Raw genomic sequence first — 24,422 nt, 5'->3', positions numbered from 1 at the left:
TGTGACATCTCATAATATGTTTGTAGATGAGCGAAGTCTACCACCCTATCCTTTTTCCATAAATCTCCTACCACTGAAATACCAATGTTGTCCCAGACCTGGAATCCCTTACTATTTTGGAGGAGGCCCAGCCTGCTAGAGTCTCACAGTGGTGTCATTTGGGTGATGGTTCTCGAGCATTTGAGTTGCCTGTTGGCCTGGTACCAGAGCTGCATTGAGTGCTGCGTTGGGCCTATCAAGTCTGAAGGATGACGAGGGCTGTAAAGATTACCCAGCAGTCCCCTGCCTTCCAAAGAGTGTCTATCAGCAAGGTATGCAGGCTCGGTTTGCGAGGCATGTAACTAGAAATTAATCTGCTTTAGATGTCCCGCCCAATAGTAAAGTTCTATATTTGGAAGTGCAATTTCCCCATCGTACCAACGTCTAGTCAGTTTATCTTGTGCGATGCGGGGTTGCCCTCCACCCTACAGCAGGTGGGATACTGTTGCAGCAATAGTTTTGCAGATCTCTACAGCAGGCGTGTTAACCCTGTAAGATATTTTAAAATACAGTCTGATTAAGTTAGCTTGAACATTCTTACTGTCACATACGTCCTTATTGCCAATATCTTTGCAGCAGACTTTTTAAATGTAAATGTATCAGTTGACTGTCAGGCTCTGCTTTTCAAGCTCTGCCACATTCTGACCTTCAGTTTATGGGTTCCCTGTAAACTTTTTCCCACTCCAGCACTGATTAACAGACCAGAAGTGACAATGCTCTTTTTCTTTCCCTGGAGACTCAGCAGCTTGCGCCTTTGCTGTCTGCTTTCTTGCAGTGTGGGAGTTTAGAGTAGGGGTCTGATAGTGCCTGCAGAGCACCGAGTCGACTTGTGAACCTCATCCGTTTACAGAGCTCACTGTTGACCTCCTAATTTGGAAAAAAAGTGTTTTAAGAAATGTAATGGTATGTTTAAACCCACACGCCTCACGGTTCGCTCACAGTCAATGGCGCATTTGACCTTCCTTGCTTACCAAACGGAGGCACCTTCTTGAGTAGGGTTTATTTTAATCCCGTCTTTTCAGTGCTATCTGTGGCAGTGGTTGCCTAAATTGTGTTGAATGTATTTGGATGTATGTTTGTCAACAGTATGCTTGAAGACTTCCATTGATTTAACCTTTGGATTAGCAAATCTTGTTCAGGATTTAACTCGGACAGAAAATAGGCCCGGGCACCAAATAAAAGTGGCCCCCATTAGTGAATTACATACCTGAACAAGCATTTACAATGCAACGGTTTCGCCTTTACAAAAGTTAGAGCTATTGGCATTGTAAATGACAATATTTTTATTTATGTGTTGGTTTTGAAAACAGATAAATAAATGGCATTGTTATTTACAATACCAATAGCATAATCTCTCGCAAATGCTAAACACACACACCCACAGAGAGCCCCCCCACAGAGCCCCACCCACACACACACACAGAGCCTCCCCCACACAGAGCCTTCCACACATACCCACACAGCCCGGACGCGAAGCTTGACAAACTGGAAGCTCACGGCATGGGGGTCTCTCCTGAGCCCACTCCCCAGAGTGACCCACTCTTTGGGGGAATTGTCACTTCCCCTGATCCCATTAACACTGTTGGACTACTCCAAGCACCCTGGCGCCTTATTACCTTACGATTGGAGGGCTGGAAGGAGTGAGTGATTGTGTGTGTGAGTGAGAAAGTGAGTGTGTGTGTGTGAGTGAGTGTATGAGTGAGTATGCGAGTGAGTGAATGAGTGAGTGAGAGTGTGTGTGAGTGAGTGAGTACTTTGCACCATAGCACAACTCTAAATGAAATCACTAAAATAATGCGTTTTCTGCTTTTACACCCGGCCATTCCCTTAAACAACACCCTGCAGCTTTATAGATAGGCCGGTGCAGCATAGTTTTCATTGAATCCGTTAATAGCATGAAAACGGCGATCACGCTAAGAAAGCGATTCGAAGCCTTACTAGCGATAGAAGGCACTATCAGATAATCATAACACACTGCAGCTACCTACAGCTCCTCCAGCCTGAACGGAGTGATCTCTCCTGTATGTTTTACATAGTTCTTCATACAGCCTGCCAGATTTCTAAGCACTGTCGGCTTTTGTCAATAAGAAAAGAGGGGAAAGGAGTGATTTGCCCAGGATCACCGCATTAAAGTACTTAGTCACACATGCAGAGCTATCTGACATCTTTGTTGATCACAGTGCTCTCCGAAAAGGAGCCTCGCACCCTGCGCTTAATTTGCATATTACCGCGCTGCCAGTAAAGCACTGCCATGCTTCTCCCAACCGCATTTAATCCAGCCTTCCAAAGCAGGATAACCGTAGGACTTTCTCACCTTAATTACCCTCCTCCCCACTGGATAGACAAATGCCCTAATTTCAACTAACTGAGCGGTGAATCTGCCCTAGGGTAATTCCATTACTATATGTTGCACTTATCTCCAGGAAAAATTCACTTCACTATTCCGAATGCAGAAATGGAGGTACCACATCCCTATTCCCACTATTTCCCTCGTTCTGAAATGCCACCCTTTGCAAGCTCCCTCTTACATAGACCCAAACACACACACACTCTTTAAGGTAGTACCTGGAGGAAAATGTGTTAGCAATTGCCATACAAAGTTTAATGCGGTTCAGATGTAAACACAGTCAGCACCAGAGTCTCCAATTACCTTCGTTAGTCGGAAAGGAGCCCTGAGCGCCTCCGCTGTAGACTGATAAAAAATATTCTAAGGTAAAAGCAATGGGAGAAAATACATTATCGCGTAGCGGGAGATTTTAGGAAATACTGTGTAGTTTTGAATTTTAAAGTAAGCAAAACGTTCTCTTCTTTTCCGACAGATTTCACAAGAAAAGTCCTCCAATTAATGGGTGAAGGACTTCAGGCAGGGAATATCCCCAGGACCCCGCGCAATTTGGGACCAAACCTGAATCTGAAGTGACACAAATACCATTTCTTCCCGATCTGAATTTAACAAGACACAGAGAATGATCCCTAAGACCAAAAAAATAAACTTATTTTTCTATTTTATGTAACCTTACATCCATCTCCACTTCCAACGTAACTTTCCAGGCTCTGTCCTATTTCTTCTAGGTCAATGGTTCCTTCCTTCCCTTATAAGTTAGTTTTCTCGTCATCAACCAGGCATTTTTATCTCATTGGCCGTTTCTCATCAATTGCCATCGCTTTTCCAGCAACAGCAATGTCACTTCAAACTTCTCTTTTTTATGTGGGGACCCTTACCTAAATTCAAATTAAGTTTGCAGTGTTGCACCACATAAAAGAATGTAAGAGCACCTACAAACAGAATAAACAGGAGAAGCCACCTGAAAACTGTAATGATCATATAGTGCCAGTAAGTCAAGGAATCGAGTGAAAAGAGTTATACTAGCCAAAGAATATGGGAGAATCTTTAAAAACTGTTTTACGATCGACAAGTATGGAAAAAAGAGGCAACATGTTCATTTGTAGTACATGCTCTTCTGATAAAACTGTAAAACGAAATAAAATATATTTATTTTTGAAGCTGCATATGCTTTAAAACTAAAGGGAGTACTGATATGTCTATAATGTAGAATACATAATAACCCTTTACAAAGCAGATGTGTTTTGGTGATTAAGTAAAATGATACAGTGATTAGCTATTACAAGTATTTGGGAGAGATGCGTCTGTCGAACATAAACTCAGCAGTCGTCCTACATTTATCTGTCTTCATCATGGTCTCTGCAATTCCCGATACGACAAGCTCCAACCCCTTGTTCTACCTCATGCTCTTGCCCTGATCAGTCTCCGAGTGGCACCTTTACCTCTCTTTCATTGCATGCCATGCTAGTATTTCCTTCCTTGTACGCCACTGTCCATTTACATGTATCATTTAGGTACCAAGAGACCATTCTATTTGTGGTGTACACTATTTTATGCAATGTTATTATATTGGTTACTATCCATCCTAACTCCGCTGATCCTTCCATGGCCTGACAATTACTGAGCCACTCTTCTTAATTAGGTTCTCCTCCGTGGTCCCTACCTGTCATTTTTATTGTCCGTCACTTTACCATTCTTTTCTCAGTGTCTGACCGACCTGACTCTCCTGATCAGTGTCTTGCATGCCCCTTCATAAGTGTTATGTCCCATCATCTGCCCATCTCACGTAACATGGTTCCTCATTTACCCTCAGCCTTGTTTACTTTCCTCACCATTCACAGCCCACACGACACGTTGCCCCTCTCTCGTCATTTGTCCCGTCACTCTATTCAGACGCCACCCTTGTAGGTCACTCTCCTCCACAAATCGGCGCTCTAGTCTCTTCCTATCATCACTGTTGCCTTACTCCTCCCTCTGTGGTCCAAGTCACGGTCCTTATCAGTTCTCTCGTGTCACTGCCTCTTTCCCAGATACCTGCCTTCCCGTTTGTCAGACACTCCTCTTGCACCCATACTGCTCTCTGCCTTTTCCAAGTAACACTCTCGCACTCCTCCCCATCATCCTCTCACACTGTTCTCTTCATTCTTCATATTCACTGTCGTATCACTCTCGCCCCTCCTCTATAGCTGTACACACACCCTGACACCAGCTCCCCCATCGTCCCACCTGGTCCATGCATGCCTATGTCCTAAACACCCCTCACTTCTGCCTCAGCTTTTCTCCCCACTACCTGTCTTCTCCCAGCCACTCCGACCAGCCCCCTCCTCTTACAGCCGTTCCCATACCTTCTTCCTCTACTCCAGAGGAGAACCATTGGCCTTCCACATACATACCCTGTTCCTTTGCACATTCCAAGCTCTACGTACTCTAAGTAACTGCCGTAACCGACCAACATCTTCCCAAGGCGGGTTGTCGTCCATTCTTTACCTGCTGTAACGCGCTCCGGGCCCGTTCTCCTGGCCGTGCCTCCCTGCTCTCAGCGCCGCTCCCTCCCGGGCCGCCTCCGCTCCTCCTCCATCCCCGCAACTCCCACTGTAGCCCCCCGCACCCCGTACCGACAACAACATTCGGTGACGTCCCTCGCCATCACGTGACTGACCCAGCGTGCCAAAAATAGAATGCCCCCGCCTTCTCTGAAAATGGGGCGTAGCCATTGGTGAGAAACTCGGGGGGGGGGGCCTGGAAGAGAGGGAGAGAGCGCGCACAAGCCATTTGGAAAAGTGAAGGAACAAGCATTTACAAGGGGCCGGAGACACAGACCTCGGGAGGGGGGGCGGGAACGGGCACACCGAGAGGGGGGGTGGGAACGGACACACGGGGAGAGGGGGGCGGGAAAGGGTAATCAAAAGGCAGAGCACTCACCTGGACTTCTTGGAGCAACGAGAAGTCGACGGGCCCCGGCGCCATCTTCGGCGCAATGACAAAAACATGACTTGAGGAAACCAAAAAAAAATAACCCCGCCCACCGCCGCATGACTACACAGAGGGAACGCCCATGGAAAAAATCTCGGGAACGCCCTCAAATCTGGTCCGTGAATGACGGACAGATCTCTGTTCCAATGGCTAGCCTCCATTTATGGAGCTAGCCAATGGAACAGAGGGGCGTATTCAAGTCCCCCTTACTGAAAACTAGAGATTTCTCCTGGGGGCTGAGCTAAAGCTCCGTGCCCCAGGCGAAACCTAAAAAGGGGCCCATGTTTGCAAACCGGGTCAGTTTTGAACTTTTAAAGAAACGCTGTAGAAGTGCCTTGCAAGGTATGGAAGACTGCATGGATTTGAGCTTGCTAAAGGAATTGTTGGTTTTAATATTGGGGAAATCAACTGTGAAAACCAGCCCGCAGTCCATAAAACAGGCCCACAAACAGCCTAAGAACTGGGCAATACACTGACCTGCCAGACCAGCCCTTCAGACACGGATTGGTTCTCTATAGGCTAGTCCAGCTCTGCTCTTGTTAAGTAGCATGAACATATGTAGAAACATCCATGCATCATTATCATGATCTAGCCGATGACACGTCTTGTCAACTTCATACTCTACCCCTTAGGGCTCATGCAGAAATGAGGTGGCACAATGCTTCATAACCATTTCACTTCTGTATAACCACTGGCACAGATTAAGACCTCCGGTGGCACTGCTGCTCCTCGTAAGCCAGTGTCCTCTATGGCCAAACAGTTATATTTCAGTGAAAAAGAACGCAACCTGCCCTTGTGACTCACATATGCTTTCTCCACTCGAACCACTGTTTAAAGGCACACTGAGGGACGGAGAGAAAGAAAATGGCAGAATGAGAGGGGGTTTCGTATTCTCAGCAGGGTCGTTGTGTGATTAAAAGGCTTGACACTTCCAAACAAATTGATTTCTAAGCTAGTCCACTAACCCATTCTAAACAGGCCCATATTTGACCGACAGGCACATCTATCCTCATTACTGTGGCTCTTTTCCTCTCCAGAACCCTTGGCTCCCCTTCCCTGTCCTCCATTGCCCCCTTCCATTTTGCTTCTAGCATAGAATGATACTTCCACAGCCCAATTAGCCTGACTGACTAGCTGACATCCTGTTTCTGCCACTCTACCAAGGCATCTCTTTGATACTTGCCAATGTTTTGGGTAAGAATTACTGGCAATGCCACCCCCCATCCCGGCCTCTCCCCAAACACACACTTTTTTAGCCTCCTGTGAAAAATCTGTGATCTGCTCTTAGTCTTATTTTCATTGCCCTTGGAAACAATTCATGTCATTCTTTGCATCTTCATGGTCAACATTCACCCCTCATGCTGCCCCCTGTCTCCAGCACTGTGCTGGCCTGTCTTCCAAACTAGATTGTTTTGTGACCCTTGGTTGGTGGCCCAAGGGGCAATCCTGCAGAACCTTCCTAATTTGATTCTTAGTCAACACACCCGCTATTGTCCCCAAACTTCCCTCTTCAATCCCAAATAACATGTTGAACAGCAACATAGGAGAGGCACACTCTTGTAAGAATCATATTTGGCTGCATATACCATTTGCTTTGAATGGTTGAGCAGTATATTTAGAATTCTAAGCAACACAAAGTGATAGCAGGTCCCAGCAGTCTACTGATTTTCTTGACTCCTCAGTATCTGTCAAGGGAGAACCAGGCTTTTATTTGGAATCGGAGGATTTAGCAAGAGTTTATGTAGTCGGATTGTTCAAGAGTTTGTCATTGATAGAAAACATGTTGCCTCCGTTTTTCAGGGTTTTCTTTAATAAATTATTATAGTGATCTAATATATAGTGCTCTATAAATGGGCCTTGTATGCATAGCCAATACGCGTAAATGCAGTGTCGCCCATTCGAGTGGTGGTGTGATACGTGGATGCATAAAATGTCTCTGATTTCCTTATCAGAGACCACTTGTGACATCACTTTTTCCACAGGTGGGATTTCACCTTCATTGGCAGGGTGCCCATCGGATTGGTTAAGTGGCGTGATGAATGCTGCGTTGCAACTTGCACTGTCTGTCGTACACAAAAATGGAGGGTTCTGTAGTCATTAACCATGTTGCTCTGATTTAATATATGCTCTTGTGTTGTGGTGTATTCCTTTGTCAAAATGCTGAAAGTCGAAATTACCAATTTCCCATATGTGGTGAGGATCTACAATCTTGTCTGCCACAACTGATAATTGTGAGTGTCAAGTCAATGAGCAAATATGAACCAAAGGCAAGCATTTGCAAGTTTGACATTTAAAAAATGGCCTTAGCTGTCTCACTAATTATTTGTCCCCCCTAAAATCAATATACATTCTACATACATAAAGGGACTTTTGGTCTGCAGGCTTCATCCCTTGGACGGTTAAACTGCCATTCAGTTTGTGCTTCTGCCCACTATACTATGCAGCATACAAAATGAGGCAACGGGTGAGCCCACTCTTCCATTGGCTCTCTTCACTTTGTGACTGCAAAAAGCTTGGAGACATTGTTCACATCCACCGAAAAGAAGTTCCTTTCTCTTCAGTGACAAAGCTAGTTCAAAGTGTGCTTTTTATTTGTTTTATTATTTAACACGAAATATAGTCTTTATATTTTTCTTGTAGTTTGGATACCCAATTAGATGGGCATTTATGTTTTTATCTGCCTTCTATGTGGCTGCTATAAAGAGTTTTTAATGACATTGAGTGCTTGGTTAGGTTTTGACATATTCTTATCTGTGTTATAAACATTAATACTAACAGGCATTGGTAATTGCATTAGGTTTCACCTATGTGAATAATAATAAGTGTTTTTTTGTTGTAAGTTGTATCTTGCTGAGTAGTTGTTCATAAGTTACAGAAAGTCTGTTAGTGTTATGACGTGTTTATTTGCAAAAAGGCAATATATAGTGGTATAGTGCGGGTAAGTAATAGCGCATTTGTGAACAAGGAAAGAGAGAAATAATAGAATTATTCAATGTAAAATAAATAGTATGTGTTTAGAGGAGTTCTGAAAACTTTTGGGACCGGTGCCACAGCACCATTCAAATTATTTCCCCAGTGCCTTCAAAAATATTTATTTTGTGACTGCCTGTTTAGTAGTAAAATTTAGCAATATTTTGCGCTTAGTGGGGTCCCTAGGCAGGACCAGACTGGGGACCAAAACCGGCCCTGGCAAAGTGCTTGGCCTCCCCTTTTGGCCCTGGTGCTATTGTACCTGCTGCACCATTTAAATCTGGCCCCTTTTAACTGCAAGGTAACTGCAATTGTAACTGCTTGTACAGTAGTGAAATATAGCAATATTAGGTGTTTAGTGGGGTGCCTAGAGCTTTTGTTCCTGGTGTGACTGCACCTGCTGCATCATTGAAATCATGCCTGTTGTCAGCAAAGTAACTGCACTTATGGCTGTCTTATAAGTAGTAAAATATAGAATAGCTCTTGTATACTAACTTTCTTTTTAACGTGCAATGTTAATACAACATTAAGAAATTGATCATAATGACCAAATAAATTATGTTGTAAAAATCAATCTGATAATGCCTATAAAGTGCAAAGAAAGGTACTGAGGCATAAATAGGAAATGGCACAAACCTTCTAAGTATAAAGCATCAGCTTTATACAACTAAGTAACAAAAAGCAAGCATTCCAGCATACTGCTAGAAGCTGTCTGCCTTTCTGTTTGACAGTGAATGGATCTTAAGCAGTGTGAATAGCTTTAGTAGAAGTATCGTAAATGTATGCAGCCAGGAGAAGTTAACAAAACAAAGTTCCACACATAAACGAATGAATACAGTAATTCAGCCATGGGAACTGATAAGAGATCCCTTTTAAGATACATTAAATTCAAGAGATGTCACAAGCACAGTGCAAGCACTTTATACATTTTTGTTGGTTGTCACAGTGGGAGCTATAGGCCCCCCCCACGACCACTGCCGGCCCCCCCTTGCAGGACCAAGTCACTTTATTTACTGTAGGTGGGTGCCCCGGTTCTGCCCTCAGGCACCCACAATGGAGTGGTCATCAGGGTGTGTGGGGGAAGTCCCAGGGCCCCCGCCGGCTCCCCTTGCTGGAGCCAGCCACTTCATTTATTGTAGGTGGGAGCCCACCCAGGACACCCACAATGCAGGGGGTGTTTGGAGGCACCGAGGGAGCCCCAGTGCTGAATGGCCCAAGCCAGCACCCAGGCAAGCAACATACTGGCTGCTGGAGGGAGTCGGTACTTCCTCTTTGCAGCCTCAGACAGGACCAAAGTTGAGTTCCCTGTCAAAGCAGAGTGTGGTCAGGGTATGCCCACACTCTCCCGGGCAGCTAACCAGTGTCCCATGGGTAGACTTTCTGGGACACTGTACACTATTCCGGCCTAGAGGATGGGAACCCCTGGGCCGATATTGGCGCTGGGAGCGGGGCACGTAGCCCACTTCCCCTTTTAAAATAAATTTGGCCCTGGGGATGTGGTATCTGGGGCCTGGGGAGGCTCAAGGAGGGTGGCTGCACAACACCATCCACTTGTTAAAAATGTTGGTTCCGGGCAATGTGCTCCACAGAGCCCTAGAATGACTCTGAGGGTGCTGCAGACCTCCTTCCCCTTCAAACGTATATTGGCCCTGGGTGATTGTGTCCCCGGGGTCTCCACGAGGCTCGGGGAGGTGGGCCATGCACCCCACCCCTAATTATTCGGTCCCTGAGGCCTGTAGAAGGCTTGGGATAGAGGGCCATGCGCCCCTCGATAAATTATATTTTTGTACCCCCCAGGACCTGGCCCACCCCGGGGTTCACCAAAACGCTAAAAGTAGGGCGGCCACAGTTTGGTTTGGGGGAGTACCGCGGGATCGAAGGAATTGTTTATAATTACTTTTGTTTTGACCGGGGGTGGGTGGGAATTCCTGTGGCACCCCCTCCAAAAGGGGTAGGGGCCATGGTATCCCTGTCTTGCCCCCTTATATCTGTATTTTGTTTAACTCATTTTCAGGACAGGAGACTAATTCCCTACAATTATGTCCCTAGAAGGAATATGTGACGTTATCCCGCAATCAATTACCCCGCATACTATCCCCCTGCATTTTTTCGAACGCAATTACAATGACCCCTCAAATTATCACAACGCAAACTTTTACAACGACTATGACTTTACCACGCATGCCATTACAACGCAAAGGCATGCGTGGGAAAAGGTATACTCTTTGTAAAAGATTTAAAGGTAAGTGAGAGTACCCTACCATGCCCTACACCCTAATGTAGTACCCCTGCACGACCCTCCCTCGACACCCAGTCCTTTTCCTACATTTACACTACCCAGCACGACTCCACTACCATAAACCACTTTTCTGCACTACACACACTACAACAGTACCCTAAAACACTACCCCAGCACGACCTACACTACACAAACATCACAACACTACCCTACACTACACAAACACTACCCTAAACCCTAAAACACTACCCCAGCATGATCCTACACTACACAAACACCACAACACTACCCTAAAACACTTCTCCCAGCATGGCCCTACACTACACAAACACCACAACACTACCCTACACCCTAAAACACTACCCCAGCACGACCCTACACTACAAAAACACCACACCACTACCCTAAACCCTAAAACACTACCCTACACAAACACTACGATACTCTCCTAAACCCTAAAACACTACCCCCAGCACGAGCCTACACTACACAAACACCACACCACTACCCTAAACCCTAAAACACTACCCTACACTACACAAACACTACAATACTCCCCAAAACCCTAAAACACTACCCCCAGCACGACCCTACACTACACAAACACCACACCACTACCCTAAGCCCTAAAACACTACCCTACACAAACACTACCCTAAACCCTAAAACACTACCCTGCACGACCCCCCGACACTACATTAATCCCTAAAACACTACCCTACAGAATCCCCACACTACCCTAAACCCTAAAACACTGCCCCCAGTATGACCCTACACTACACAAACACTACCCTACACCCTAAAACACTACCCCAGCACGACCCTACACAAACACCGCAACACTACCTTAAACCCTAAAACACTACCCTGCACTACACAATCACCACAACACTACCCTAAACCTTAAAACACTACCCCCAGCACGACCGTACACTACACAAACACCACAACACTACTCTAACCCTACACTTCACAAACACTACTCTAAACCCTAAAACACAACCCCAGCATGACCCCCCACCCCTAAAAAATTAACCCAATCCCCCTTACCTCTCTCTCTCCTCGTGGTCTCTCTCTCCTCCTGGTTCCTTCTTCACAAAGTCGGTCGTCTGTCTATGAGGGGCGGTGCACGTCGTAGTGAGGAAACAGAAGAGCCCCTGTTTCCTCATAACGTCGTGGATCGCCCAAATTGTTTTTTTCCACAACACGTGTGCATTTACCATACATGCCTTTACAACGTAATTCGTTGTAAAGGCATGCGTGGTAAATGCACACGCGTCATAAAAAAATGCAAAGTGATGGTATGCGGGGTCAAAGTCCTCGCGGAGTAATGGTATGCAGGCTCAAAGTCCGTGTAAAAAATGTTTCGTTGTAAACGTGGATTACCCCCTAGAAGCTGTAACAACATTTTCACTTATGTTACAGCCAGCCAATCAGAGCGCTCGCTTCCATGAGCCTTTCACTGCTGTCGGAGCAAGATGGTCCAAGGGATACAAATGAAATGCCCTATGGCCAATCAAAACGCTCATTTTTTTTTTTTTTTAAGTTGAGCTTGCAGGGCACTTGCAAAAGTCCCTCAAACCCAACTGCCCAGATATTCAAATGTTTTTGTACCTTCATTTCTCAAAAACTACTGAACAGATTAATAGATTTACATCAAATCACAGAAAGCATGCTCTCTGTACCAAGATCTAGCATCCTGCCAAAGTTGGTGTCATTTTGTTCAGTAGTTTTTGCGGTGTCAATCAAATGATTTGGTTTCACTGAAAAAAACGAAAGAGTAAAGTGGAGTTTTATGTGGAGAAGGTAGTAAGATTTTAACTTATATTTAAAAAAACTTAGAAATTCACAAAAAAAAACCTATCATTTGAAACCCCAAATGAGCACTGAAATCCGCCTTTTATGTGTACCGGACATTAGTATAACTCGCATCACTGTAGATTTTCAGACGTCCTCAGTGGTGTAATATGTGAAGTCATAAGCATTGCATCGTAGTGGTGCATGTTGTACTTATGTCAGTTATGCATCACTGGCAAATTTTAGTACTTTTTCTGGTTTAAAATGGTAGTGTATTTTAAGTGAATTTGTAAAAAAATGTTTTTATGTATGTTAAAATCTTGCTACCTTACCTGCATATAGCTCCACTTTAACCTTCATGTTTTTAGTGAATTTCTATGTTTTATTAACGGAAAGTAATATCTTATTACAGTCTGTCTGTGGCCAACTACCCTGCAGGCACCCACCCCCTCGCCGCACACTGTGGCTACGTCCTGTGCCCAACCCCGTTAGTGGGCAACCACCCATGGACCCCCACCCCACATTTTTTATTTTTACCAGTCCAGCGGAATTCACATTGGAGCCAGGGGGATGCACTATCTCCTGTAGAACTCCAGCTGGAGTAGACCAGGGCATTGCTGGCTCTGACAGGATCCCGGTGCCCAATATTTTAATTTTTTTTATATATATATCCCCGTTTACCCCTATAAGATCCAGGGGGTTAGGGTACCTCTGCCGTGCCCCCTAATACCACTGGGACCGAGTCCTGTAATGGCGGCAACAACATTTTCTTTAGGTTGCAGCCAGACACACAGAACTGTGGAGCGGTTTCTTTCCCACGGAGGCAAGCCAGCTAACTGGGGAAAAAAGCCCCCTCAGCCAATTGAAATGCTTTATTTTTTTTAATATGTGGTACTGCGGGACCAACTCTCAATATGTGTGTAAAGTTTCAACCTCAGTTTCTCAAAAAATACTGAACAGATTTACACCAAATCACAAAAAGTACAATTTCAGATTAAAGATATAACGTTCTGCAAAGTTGGTAAAATTTTGTTCAGCCAATTTTTCCGTATCCTGGTTTGATTTTTGATAGGGAAAATGCATGGGGGGAAAAAGCATTTTGGGACTCCCTCTTTTTCTTATTCACCACTTAACTGATCTCCGCGAAACTTTCCAGGAAGTAGCGGAGATGGATAAACTTTTTGTTTTTTAGGTTTTCTGAAGATTCATCAAATGGCACTAAAGTTATTAGCAAAACAAAAAAAACGCTCTTCCAATTCTGACTCACCTATAACCACTTGGAGGCGATTGCCATTGTATAGTATGTGTGTGTGTGTGTATGTATGTATATATATGTGTGTGTATGTGTGTATATATATATATATATATATATATATATATATATATATATATTAAAATATATATTTTCTACAAAACTTTATTAATCCAGTAAAGAGCGGCACTCAAGAGTATGGTGCAGCAGTAATTTATTTCTGCATGGGGTGAGTGACAAGCATCAACACGTTTCGGCTGAATGAGAGCCTTGTAGACCAAGCACCATGCTGAAATAAATTACTTCTACATCATACTTTGAGTGCCGCTCTTTACTATAATAGTAAAGTTTTGCGGAATTGAATGGTGTTGGTAGCAGTCGCGCCATCATAGAGGCACCTCCGACGGTTAGGAAGTGCGCCAGCAACCGCCTTGTTCATATGGAATATATGGGTAGATACAAATATATATGTATTACTCCATAAGAACAAGAGTCGCATGCCCTTGGGATGAAAGATATCCAATAATGTATTAAAGGTGCGACAACAACCTTGATCAAGATTTAAATCCTTTTCTGCAGCAGGAGCCATTCGCTCGAACAAACCCTACTTTTCAATCGTTTGAAACTTTGTTTCAAAAGCACCTCAAGACAAGACAATGTTTTACTTGACTTTCTCTAATCCAAGTTATATCCACTAGCATTCTGTGAAGATCAAGGTAATAGTCTTTCAGACTAGTGAGGACTTATCCAAAGTTTCTTTATTAAGTCAATAGCATCATCGAAACCCCAACCACGCCAGCAGCCAGAGACAGGTCAGCTCAGCTCAGCACGGCCGCCCCAATCAGAATACCTCCATCATTACATTCCAGGGATCAACCGGTGGTTATGGAATACCGCATAATCACCTTGGTTACAGAACACTACATATTCCTCTTCTCCTCCCCAGTGATTGCACAATGTCCACTTCAACTGATTTGCAAAAAGCTTTTAAACACCCACCTGGATTTGATCTCAATAATGCAAACTTCAATAGTATGTAAATAAATTGTATAGTTTGAACCTGTGTGGACGACTGTCTTTCCAAGTGCTTTTCACATGCAACAGTTTCTCCATTTACGGCTCCAGATCGACTGATTTATTGCCAGAAAGAGCCACAGAGTTTCCCGGGGGTTTGGGTGAAGTGGTGGGAATGTTGAACACATTAATAAAGAGGGTGGTACCGTTGTGAAATCCAAGCTCCACTGGGAAGCTGCCTCACAACCCTCAGTGTAATGTTTCATTAAGAATGTCCACCAGTGAGGAGAGAGGCTGTAATCATGGTCCTGGTCTGTTATGAAGTGATTGGCTCTGGATTTGAGCCTCTGTCTCTCTGAGTCATCAGAGTTTTGATTGCGATCCAGCGCAACACCAGTAATTGATCAGGGATCAATACTCAATATCATCAAACTACAATGGCCCATACACATTCGCCCAGAATCTTTACTGCGCTGGGGTCAATTTAAATGTACTTTCAATCCTTTTATTTTATAGGTTCAAATAACATAGCTATCTTTATATCAACTCTCCTTCCATTTGGTTGATGGACCAATTAGTTGAATAGTCGATGGCAATGATAATACTAACTGACCAACCATTTAGTCAATTGAATATTCACAGACTCTCAGTAAAGTTAATAAGGCTTTATCTCAAAATATAAGTATGATGCTCAACTGCATTTGGTCACTAATTTATTATTCTACATTCTTTCCCAGGGTTTGGTTCTTAGCTCGTTCTCACGTTTTTCCAGACATGTTACATTTAGAAAGTCTTTTATTCATGATTTTAACATCATCCGCAGAACGTGTCTCTGGTCCCACGACTTGGAACTCATTTGGCAGTCGATCATCATACTGTCCTTCAACTTCGTACAATTTTCTGTGGTGCACAGTGCGTCTGTCTTCCCTCTGACAGAGCAGATTCACTCTTCAGCTCACCCCTCCCACTTTAGTCAATTTAATGAAGACGGCGCCTTTCCCAGCACACTAAAGCAAATGAAATATGAACATTTATTATGTGATAATAAAAACCTTCACTGTTTACCAACCACCTTGCACTATTCCCCATTAATGTTACCTAGCATAAGCTTTGTGCAAAAAGCAGCATTATTTATTATTTCAAAGGAGGATGCAACATGCAGATTACTGATGCATATGCGGCCTAGTCATGCAACATTTCTCGTTTCTTTCCAACCACAATATTGTTAGTGTTAACTCTTTCATATATTATTTACCTGTTAGTTCAGTCATGTGTAAAGCAATTTCCTTCGTGTTTATGACAGATGTACGTTAGTTTTCTACAACTAGTTACTTGTTAGTACGTATTATGGGGGTATTCGAGCAGGTTTCTTTTTGCGAAACCGTGCTCCATCAATTGTAAAGTCTGTGATTACTGTGGTTGGAAGATTCGAAGCTGTTGTGATCTAATGCTAACAATAGCCATGTGTTGGAACTGTTGATGAACTGAATGTGTTGTGTTATGAGTATTGTATATGAACCATCAACTAAAGCATGCCAACAACTGTAGATTCTAAATATTCAGTAATGTTGAGTTGTATCGCTGCCACAATAGTCCTCAATACAAGTCAAGGCGGTATCAATGCTGAATGATGTTGATAATAATGTAAACGCTAACACAAGACTAGAGAAACCAGAGATTGTGGCCAGTGAACACTCTTTGAACTCTTGTCCCTCATTTCCAGGAGTCGCACGATGAATCTGCAGTTCTGTGGCTCGATGAGCTCCAGGAAGGGGTCCTTGATGCCAACAGGAATACAGAAGAAGCAGCAAAATGTAAGTCTGTGTTCCTTCACCCTCCATACTTTCACAGTGTAAGATTTAACTACCTGTATTGTATTGTGACATGCATCCTTTTGTCTTGTGTCCGCGAGCTTGATTTTTGACATTGTTGGGTTTCAATGCAGAGGGCCATTTCATAGTGATCCCTCCATTAATGATAGCGCTCGTCTGCAGTTTTCATGCTCAGAAGAATGCCATCATTAACCCAGTTGTGGTGCTCCTGGTTTTTGATGGGACAATGACGAGAGTAAATGTTTGTGCTTATATTTGACATTGCATCCCCACCTTCAGATATCATTTCCCAAATTTGAGAAGCAAATGTATTTTTGGCTTTTTCTTTCTTTGTCACAAGACTTCATCCTGCCTTGCACATTTCATTGACTCATAATACCCAGTTCATTTTCCTATTCGCCTTGGCTGTTTTTCCTGTGTAATGTCGAAGGTGCTTTGGCGCATTTATTAACCTCGATAGCGGCTTTTGACATTTGCTACTCATTGAGCAATATGACTTGCCACAACTGCTGCCCTTTAACACTCTTACCTACATTTGTTATGTTGAAACTAGTTTGGAAAATAAACTTGACTGGTCTCTTGGTTGATTTTACTTTACTTTCAGTTTTGAATAAAATGGCCTCAGTGTGTTCAGACCTTCATCAAGATATGTTGGATGTGGTGCTCTTTTCCAAGTGTTTATTTAATGCTTAGCTGATTATGGAATTGTCTTCATGATTTAGGGTCTGTCTGTATTGCGGAGGTTAATCTGGCTTTGGAAAAAGGTGACCCAGAGCAGACACTGGTTGCCTTACAGTCTCCACACCCGGCTTTACGCGGTGTGATCCCGGAGTGCACAGAGACGTACCACGAGAAGCTCACTGAAGCCAAGAGACGGAAAGCAGAAGATGGTGAAGTTAATTTGCTTAGTTATTATGATTTTATTGAACCTACCTGGGCATTTTTTTGAGGAAATGTGTCTGTATTAATTAAACTTATTCTGCATTAGAACATTGGGATGTTGGGAGCTCCATTGAAGACAGTGGAATAGTTTTGGGCTTATAATGGCTGGTAGAACCCCAGAGCTCCAACATTCCAATACTCGTCTTCATGTTTCTTCCTCTTTAATTTAGAACATTCTACCCTTAGTGGGTGGAATGTTCTAATAGCATGATAGCCCTTCGGCCTCGGCCTATACCGGGGTTTAAAGGCGCTCTCCCTCATTATAGGTCCTTGCCTGCTGCTCTGGCCTATAACTCTGGTTTAGAGACTTTACCAACCATTATACTTCTCGGCATCGGGCTCTAAGGCTACAGCAACTGGATGTATTTTTCCTCCTGAATTACGTTTCTCCTTCATAACCAAGCTCACTGGTTTGTAGGTTGACCAAAGGCATTAGGATATTGATCAGAAATAATAGACGAGCCTCAATGCCACCTTGAGAGAACTACCAGATTGTGTGGCTTTAGTAGTTTATGGTGTATTTTTCATGCAGTTCACTCCTTACTCACTGTGCTTATAGCTCCAACCAGTGACAGTGATTGAACGTTTCGAAAGTAAATCATTTAAAAAGATGGTACAGGCCCAGCATCATTAGTACTTTCTACAACTAAAAGCCACTGGCTCTATGAGCACCTCCCATTTCACTTTTTTCTGCTGGATGGACCAGACTGATTCATTATTTTTCTTGAATGAGGAGCCCCTGCACACCCCTGTATAGTAAAATAGTAACTTTGTTCAACAATGTACTTTGCAGAAGTAAAGAACAGATGGAAGGCCAGCTCTGTAGGTAGGAGGGGTGTCCCAAATTTAATTGCTAGGGCCTCTGGTAGAAGCAGTGCTGGTGGAGTCCTAGAGTGTTGTGGCCTCAAGACAAAATAAATTCAATATTCAGCATCCATTTCAACTTTTAGACCACTCCTTATCATAACATTCCTCCACGTAATGTACCCTGGTTGGGGTGAAGGTCTTCTCTGCAGAACCCATTCCCTCACAGGGTTCTGTGTATTCTCCATTAAAAACCTATTCTGATGAGATCTTGTTATAAAACAGTTTCCACAAATTAGTAGGAATGAGCAGCATTGACCAGGTAATTGATTCAAACCTGATGAATACTTTCATCTGGAAAATTTTTCTTTTTTTCTGTGGATCAGGCAGACCCCCCTACTTTACATTTTTTTTTATTTTGAGGGGGACCTTTCTACTGACCCACTGTTTTCCTCTGACCTGCATCTTCTTGTGTCTCTGTAAATTGGTTTCTGTCATGCTGTGCTCTGCGTTGTTTGGAGCCTTCTGTTTAGTCTTTCCCACACACTGTGCAGGCAGCCCGCACTCTCTCCCTCTTAACTTTCTCCTCCTCGCTACTCTTTTTGCTCCTCTTTTCCTTCTCTTTAAGTCCTTCTCTTTGTATCCTGCTGTGTGTTTTTTCCTTCTTTCTGCGGTCCCCATGTGTTTCCTAGCTCTTTCCCTTTCTTCCCTAGCCTCCTTGTTGTTTATGCTTATCCAGAGTTCACCCTTCATTCTATTTCTCAGTTCCTACCTTTGGGGTAGGCCCGAGTCGAAACAGAAGACAGACTACTGGCAACCTAAACATTGACATGTTTCTCATTCTTTCAGTTTCTTTTATACAAACTTCCAAATCTTGTAGGTATATTTTATTGCTAGTTTTATCAGAAGGTTAGTGAACACCTTACTCTAGCAATCTAAGCAGGGTTTGCCTCTGCCCCTGAAGGGCTGATGAAATTGATTCCTTTTTTTTTTAAACATGTTTATATTGAAGAAAGTATAGTACAAAACATGTTGTTGCATCACATTCCGACCTTGGTATATGTAACATTACAAGGCAGTATCACCCTTTACAAAAGAGATGGAGAACATTTCGTCCACACCACTATGGTCATCTTGTTGCTTCCATCCCCTAGGGGGAGAAGAGAAGGGGGGCGGAATGGAGCAACAGTCACACTCACCGCATCAGCGAGCTCACCAACTTGTTGCCCAAATTCACACCTGTACACAGCCAGGGTTATCCTGGCATGATCCCGTACACATCCAAAATAGGATCCTCCCTCCCGAATCCTGGGTGTCCATGGGGGAATCGCCCTCCAGCAGCCCTACCGCAGCCAGGCCTTCCAGCATACCCTCCACAAATCCAAGTTCCTTTCTGCATTGTCATCCGTGTGCACTGCTCATGATCTTCTTTCCTCTGCCACTCACCATTCGCGCATGTCTGCGATTCATTTTCGGATGGTTGGTGGGCTGGGGTGTGTGCAGTGAATAGCTATATGCCACTTAGCAAGTGCCAGCTTGGCAAACCTGTGCCTCATCTTAGTCTCTGTTTTTGGGGTCAGGAGCACCCCAACAGACAGTGTTTCACGAGGTGCCTACCTGTACGCGTGACCTCACGCAGAGCCCCTAGGTCCCCACCACAGTATCCCTGTAGCTTACTGCATGCCCATGTTGTGAGAAAGTGCCATCTTTCTTGCCTTGGTATGCCCCCACTTTTTTCTGAACTGCTGATGTACTTTGAGTGAGCCCTGGGTCCCTGCCAATCAGGTACCCAGGGCCTGTGTTCCTTCCCTAAAAAGAAGAGCTATGCTGAAACAAAATACCCAATTGGCATTTCTGGCCACCTGTCAGCCCCTAGTAAATGGTACCCTAGGTACCCAGGGCATGGTGACCAGAGAAGACCCCTGAGGGCTGCAGCACTTATTGTGCCACCCTCGGGGGCCCTGTACACTGGCACCCACACACTGCCTTCGCAGGCTGAAAGCCTAAGTACAAAACTAAAACTAGAGTCGACACGGCACACATCCCTGTGTGCCATGCCCACAAAACCCACTGCCCCGGCATACTTCAGTCACCCCTCTAGCTGGGTGCCCTATGCCAGAGGTGAGGGCACAGGTGCATGAGCCCTGTGCCCCTACAGTACCCAGGGCCATTCCTGGGCACTGTAAGTGCAGTGTTGCCATTTAAGAGTATATGGTGCTGGGAGGTTGTCATTTACGAACTCCACAGCACCATAATGGCTTCACTGAAGACTGACAAGTTTGGTACCAAATTTCTCACATTAAACCCGCACTGATGCCAGTGTGGGATTTATTGTAAAATACACGAGAGGGCATCTTAGAGATGCCCTCCAAAATCTGAACCTTCAATCCACGTCTGGGCTTAGTGGCTGCAGAGGCTGCCACACAGCAGACATGTTGCTGGACCACTGGGTGGAGTGCCCCCGCTCTCCTGGGCCTGCAACAATGCACATCCTGGGCGAGGTGCTATGTCTCCTCCCCCAGGATGGACAGGGGGAAGCTTCAAAGGCATACCGCCTCAGAGCTTCTCCAGGCCATTTGCTGTACCCAGCAACTGGCCCACCACCCGTTCTACCCCCAATCTGGCGGGAAGACTGGCGGGAAAAACTACGTCAGGAAGGAGGGTGTGCCAACCTTTGCCAACTCCACCCCTCAGGTGGAGGAGGCGAGGTGAAGCACGACCCTGGGCTCCTGCCATCTTGCAGATGGGGAGCCCTGCCCAATCCCAGCTAGGCTCCTGCCCCCTTCCCACAGGAGAGGAGCAGGCTAGGGGGTGTCATCACTCCAGGACAGGGACCCATTGGTCCCTGCTCTTGCCCTACCTGTAACGCCCCCTACATTTAGTATTTAGGGGCTCCCTGAACCTTCCTTCCTCAGATCCCGATACCAAAAAGAAGAAAGAAGATCAAGAAGAAGAAGACCCGCCCCACAGCTGCTAACAGGACAACAACAACTGACTTGGCACCAGCCCTACCGGCCTGTTGATCCTGGAACCTGCTCCTGCCTAATCCCAGCGACCTCCGCGGACAGCAACCTTGGGACACCAAGAGGACCTGCTTGCCTTGACCCTCTCGAAGATTGGGACTCCCTACAGCAGAGGCTCTGCTGCAACAACCCACCTGGTGCCAGCCAGGAAGCTCCGGACCAGCCCACTCTGCACCAGCCGAGCCCGGGCCGGGCCAACCCGAACCAAGACCACGAGGACCTCCCCCCGGCGACTGGCACCCGAAGTCCAGTGCCCAAAGACCCTCCTCGAGGAACCAGCCGACGCCTGCAGACTCAAAACCAGGGCCCCCCCAACCGCGACCAGCCGAGGGTAAGCTTTTCTGACACCCAAAGACACCCCTGAACCCGGCGCCTCCAGCCCCCTGTGCCTCCCTTTGGGGTGCCTACATGTGCTCCAAGATCCCAACTTACCTCTCGAACTGCTGGTCGCCCCTGGAGTGTCTCCGTCCCCGAGCCTGCATCCTTTTTCCCTTTTTCAAGATCCTCATTGGATAACATTGAGCACCCGACCTCTCAAAAGCACCCTGCACCCAGCCGCCCGAGTGCCGCTGGCTGTGACCTCTTTGGCCTAATCTACTTCCCCCCCTTGCCCTGAGCAAGTGACCAGGAGCCCAGCTCCTACAGCCGTGTGGCTTGCTAGCCAGCAGTCGCCAACCAAAGGCCCCCTGCCTCTCATTGACTAACATTGGGCCTAACTACCTCTGCACCCGGCCGCCCCTGTGCCGCTGAGGGTGTACCAACTGTACTTACCTGACCCTGGGGGACCCCTGAGTCTGTGCCCAGAACCTTACCTTCACCAACCAAGTACTCACCTGGAGGCTGGTAATTTACTTACCTGCCATTGGATAACATTGACCCGTTTTGACTCGAAAATTTTCTAAATGTCAAATTTTGAAAACTGAAAATATTCCTATAAAATCAGCCCAAGTCCGAATCCAAAAGTACTCACCTGTGACCAGGGGAGAAGCCAGTACTGTACCTTTTTCAGCCCAGTACTGAACCGCAAAACTAATCCCTAGCAGGTTCACTAGTAACCTGTATTTTCTCCATAGGAACCCATTGTCTGCTTTTCTATGAAATTTCTACTTTTGAAAACTGCAAATATTCTTTAAAAATTGTACGAAATACTGAAACGCAATTACCTACCTGTTTTGAGTTAAGCCCCCAGTGCTGGCCCTAGTAGACTAGTGCTGGATTGCAAAAGTCGTACTTTACGTGCAGCCTGTATTTCCTCCCATTGAATAACATTGTCAGATTTACCTTGAAAAGTTTCTAAGTGTGAACTTTTAAAACAGCTTTATATTCCTGAAATTCTGCTCAGTAACTGAAACGTGTTTGCTAATCTGGTTTCAGCTTAGACCCCAGGACTGAATCTTAGATCTAGTCCTGGGACTACCAAAGTAATCCGTAAAGTAATCAACTGTACTTATCTATGAAACCCTATTGAGCTCAATGCTAGAGTGTGATTCAGAACTGTGTTGCTTACTGCTTATACTGTAACTACTGTGTGCACAACCTTTATTGCTTCCTTGCAAAGTACTTACATGAGAATACTCCCCTCGAGAAAAGTATATTTTTATAACTGTTGGTTCTTAAAATAAAACAACTATATCTTTGGATATACAAACAATTGGCCTGGAGTTCAGTCCTTGAGTGTGTGAAATCTTTTGCTGACTGAGTGTGTACATCAAATGCTTTACACTGTCCTCTGGTACTGCCTTACTGCTTGACCAAGCTAACCACTTTGGAGAGTAAGGTCAGTTCTGACTTTACCCTCTGTTATACCTCTGGGGTTGGTGGTCTCTAAACACACTGTACTTCCTTCTAGTCCAGTATATATAGAGCCACTTTCTCACACATGTCATATGAAGAAAAGTCGCCAGAGATATCCCACATCTAGGGCAGGCAGACAGCCGATCCGGACATGTTTATCCTTTGAAGCCTTTGAGGTGTCAAATAAGTGTGATGTAAGTGATAAAACTGGGTGAGTTTGAACTGCGCATTATTAGCCACCTCCCTCACCTGTACACAGGCTTTATTCCAGACACCCTCTGAAAGTAGCTCGGACAGGTCATCCGTCCATCTTTCCCGAACCTTCATCATGTCTACCTGGCAAACCCCCCTCTGGGCTTTGTAAATACAAGACATAAAACACATAGTGGAGCCAGGATCCAACAGAAGCTGTAGCGGCCGGGACTCTGCAGGCTCTGCTTGGAAATCAACCCAGATCTCTCTGGCCATACGGGCCATCTTAGCTTATTACAAAAACTGGCAATGCTGCAACTGAAACAGATCCTGCACCTCCCCCATCGTGAGGAAAGTGCCTTTCAGGTACAGATCTCCAGCCACGGTGCTTCCTCTCTCGGACCACTGTCATTATCGTTTGTATCTGCCTATAGGGTCACTGCCAGCTGAAAGGTGGTAATTAGCATTTGGAGTCCTTTGCAGCACTCGTATGACCTACTGCTTCCAGACCTTATTCACTTGCTGAACTGTAAATGAGCAATCCCTCTGAATGATCCCCCTGCATGAGATGTTGAGGGAGGGCCACCCCAGCTTGCTTGCAGTATCTTTTCCTCATTTGGATAGTCCATGTGCCACTGTTCTGTGTATTGCAGCAGTCCCTCAAATAGTACATCTGCAGATCCAGTAGCCCAAATCCTCCCAGCCCCGTGTCCAACTTCAGTATGTCAAACTTTACCCTACTCTTACCACCCCACACTAGGGACACCAAGTGACTATTCAGCTTAGCAACCGTGGATCTGGGGATACAACACATGGCATTCTGTAGTATGTACAGGCATCGCGGCGGCAACACCATCTTGCAAAGGACCACTCGACGTATCACAGACAAGGGCAGGGGAATCTAAAAGAAAATTGACACCACTAGTGTTGCCACCCACCTGTATACACCACGCAGTCATATCCTGGCATAGCTGACTTACCAAAGGCTCCATCACCATAGCAAAAAGAAGCGATGACCAGGGGCATCCTCTTGCCCCTTTAAGTGTGGTGGCACTCCGACTCCTCCTGTCTGGTGCGAACATGCTAAGTGCTAAGTGTATAGTAATCACACCCAGGACAAAAAACTGGCCCCAATCTCATCCTTCTCAGCACCCCCCAGAGATACTCTGTGTCAACCCCCAACATGGACAAGGGCCAGGGTCAGTGG

The 24,422-nt window shown here is 45.2% G+C and overlaps 1 protein-coding gene across 2 annotated transcripts in view; it reads left to right on the top strand.

Annotated features, from left to right (window-relative positions):
- Positions 1-24,422, top strand: part of IQGAP2 (IQ motif containing GTPase activating protein 2) — a 1,114,959-nt gene that overhangs the window by 830,370 nt on the left and 260,167 nt on the right. For both annotated transcript variants that reach the window (XM_086960756.1, XM_086960757.1), the window contains 2 exons: positions 16,352-16,442; positions 17,183-17,350. In XM_086960756.1, coding sequence (XP_086816882.1) covers positions 16,352-16,442; positions 17,183-17,350 — 259 coding nt within the window. The remainder of the gene's footprint in view (positions 1-16,351; positions 16,443-17,182; positions 17,351-24,422) is intronic.

The sequence above is a fragment of the Lissotriton vulgaris genome, chromosome 3_1, assembly GCF_964263255.1.
Source record: "Lissotriton vulgaris chromosome 3_1, aLisVul1.2, whole genome shotgun sequence".
NCBI classification, from domain to species: domain Eukaryota; kingdom Metazoa; phylum Chordata; class Amphibia; order Caudata; family Salamandridae; genus Lissotriton; species Lissotriton vulgaris.
This window is presented reverse-complemented; position numbering and strand designations above follow the sequence as displayed.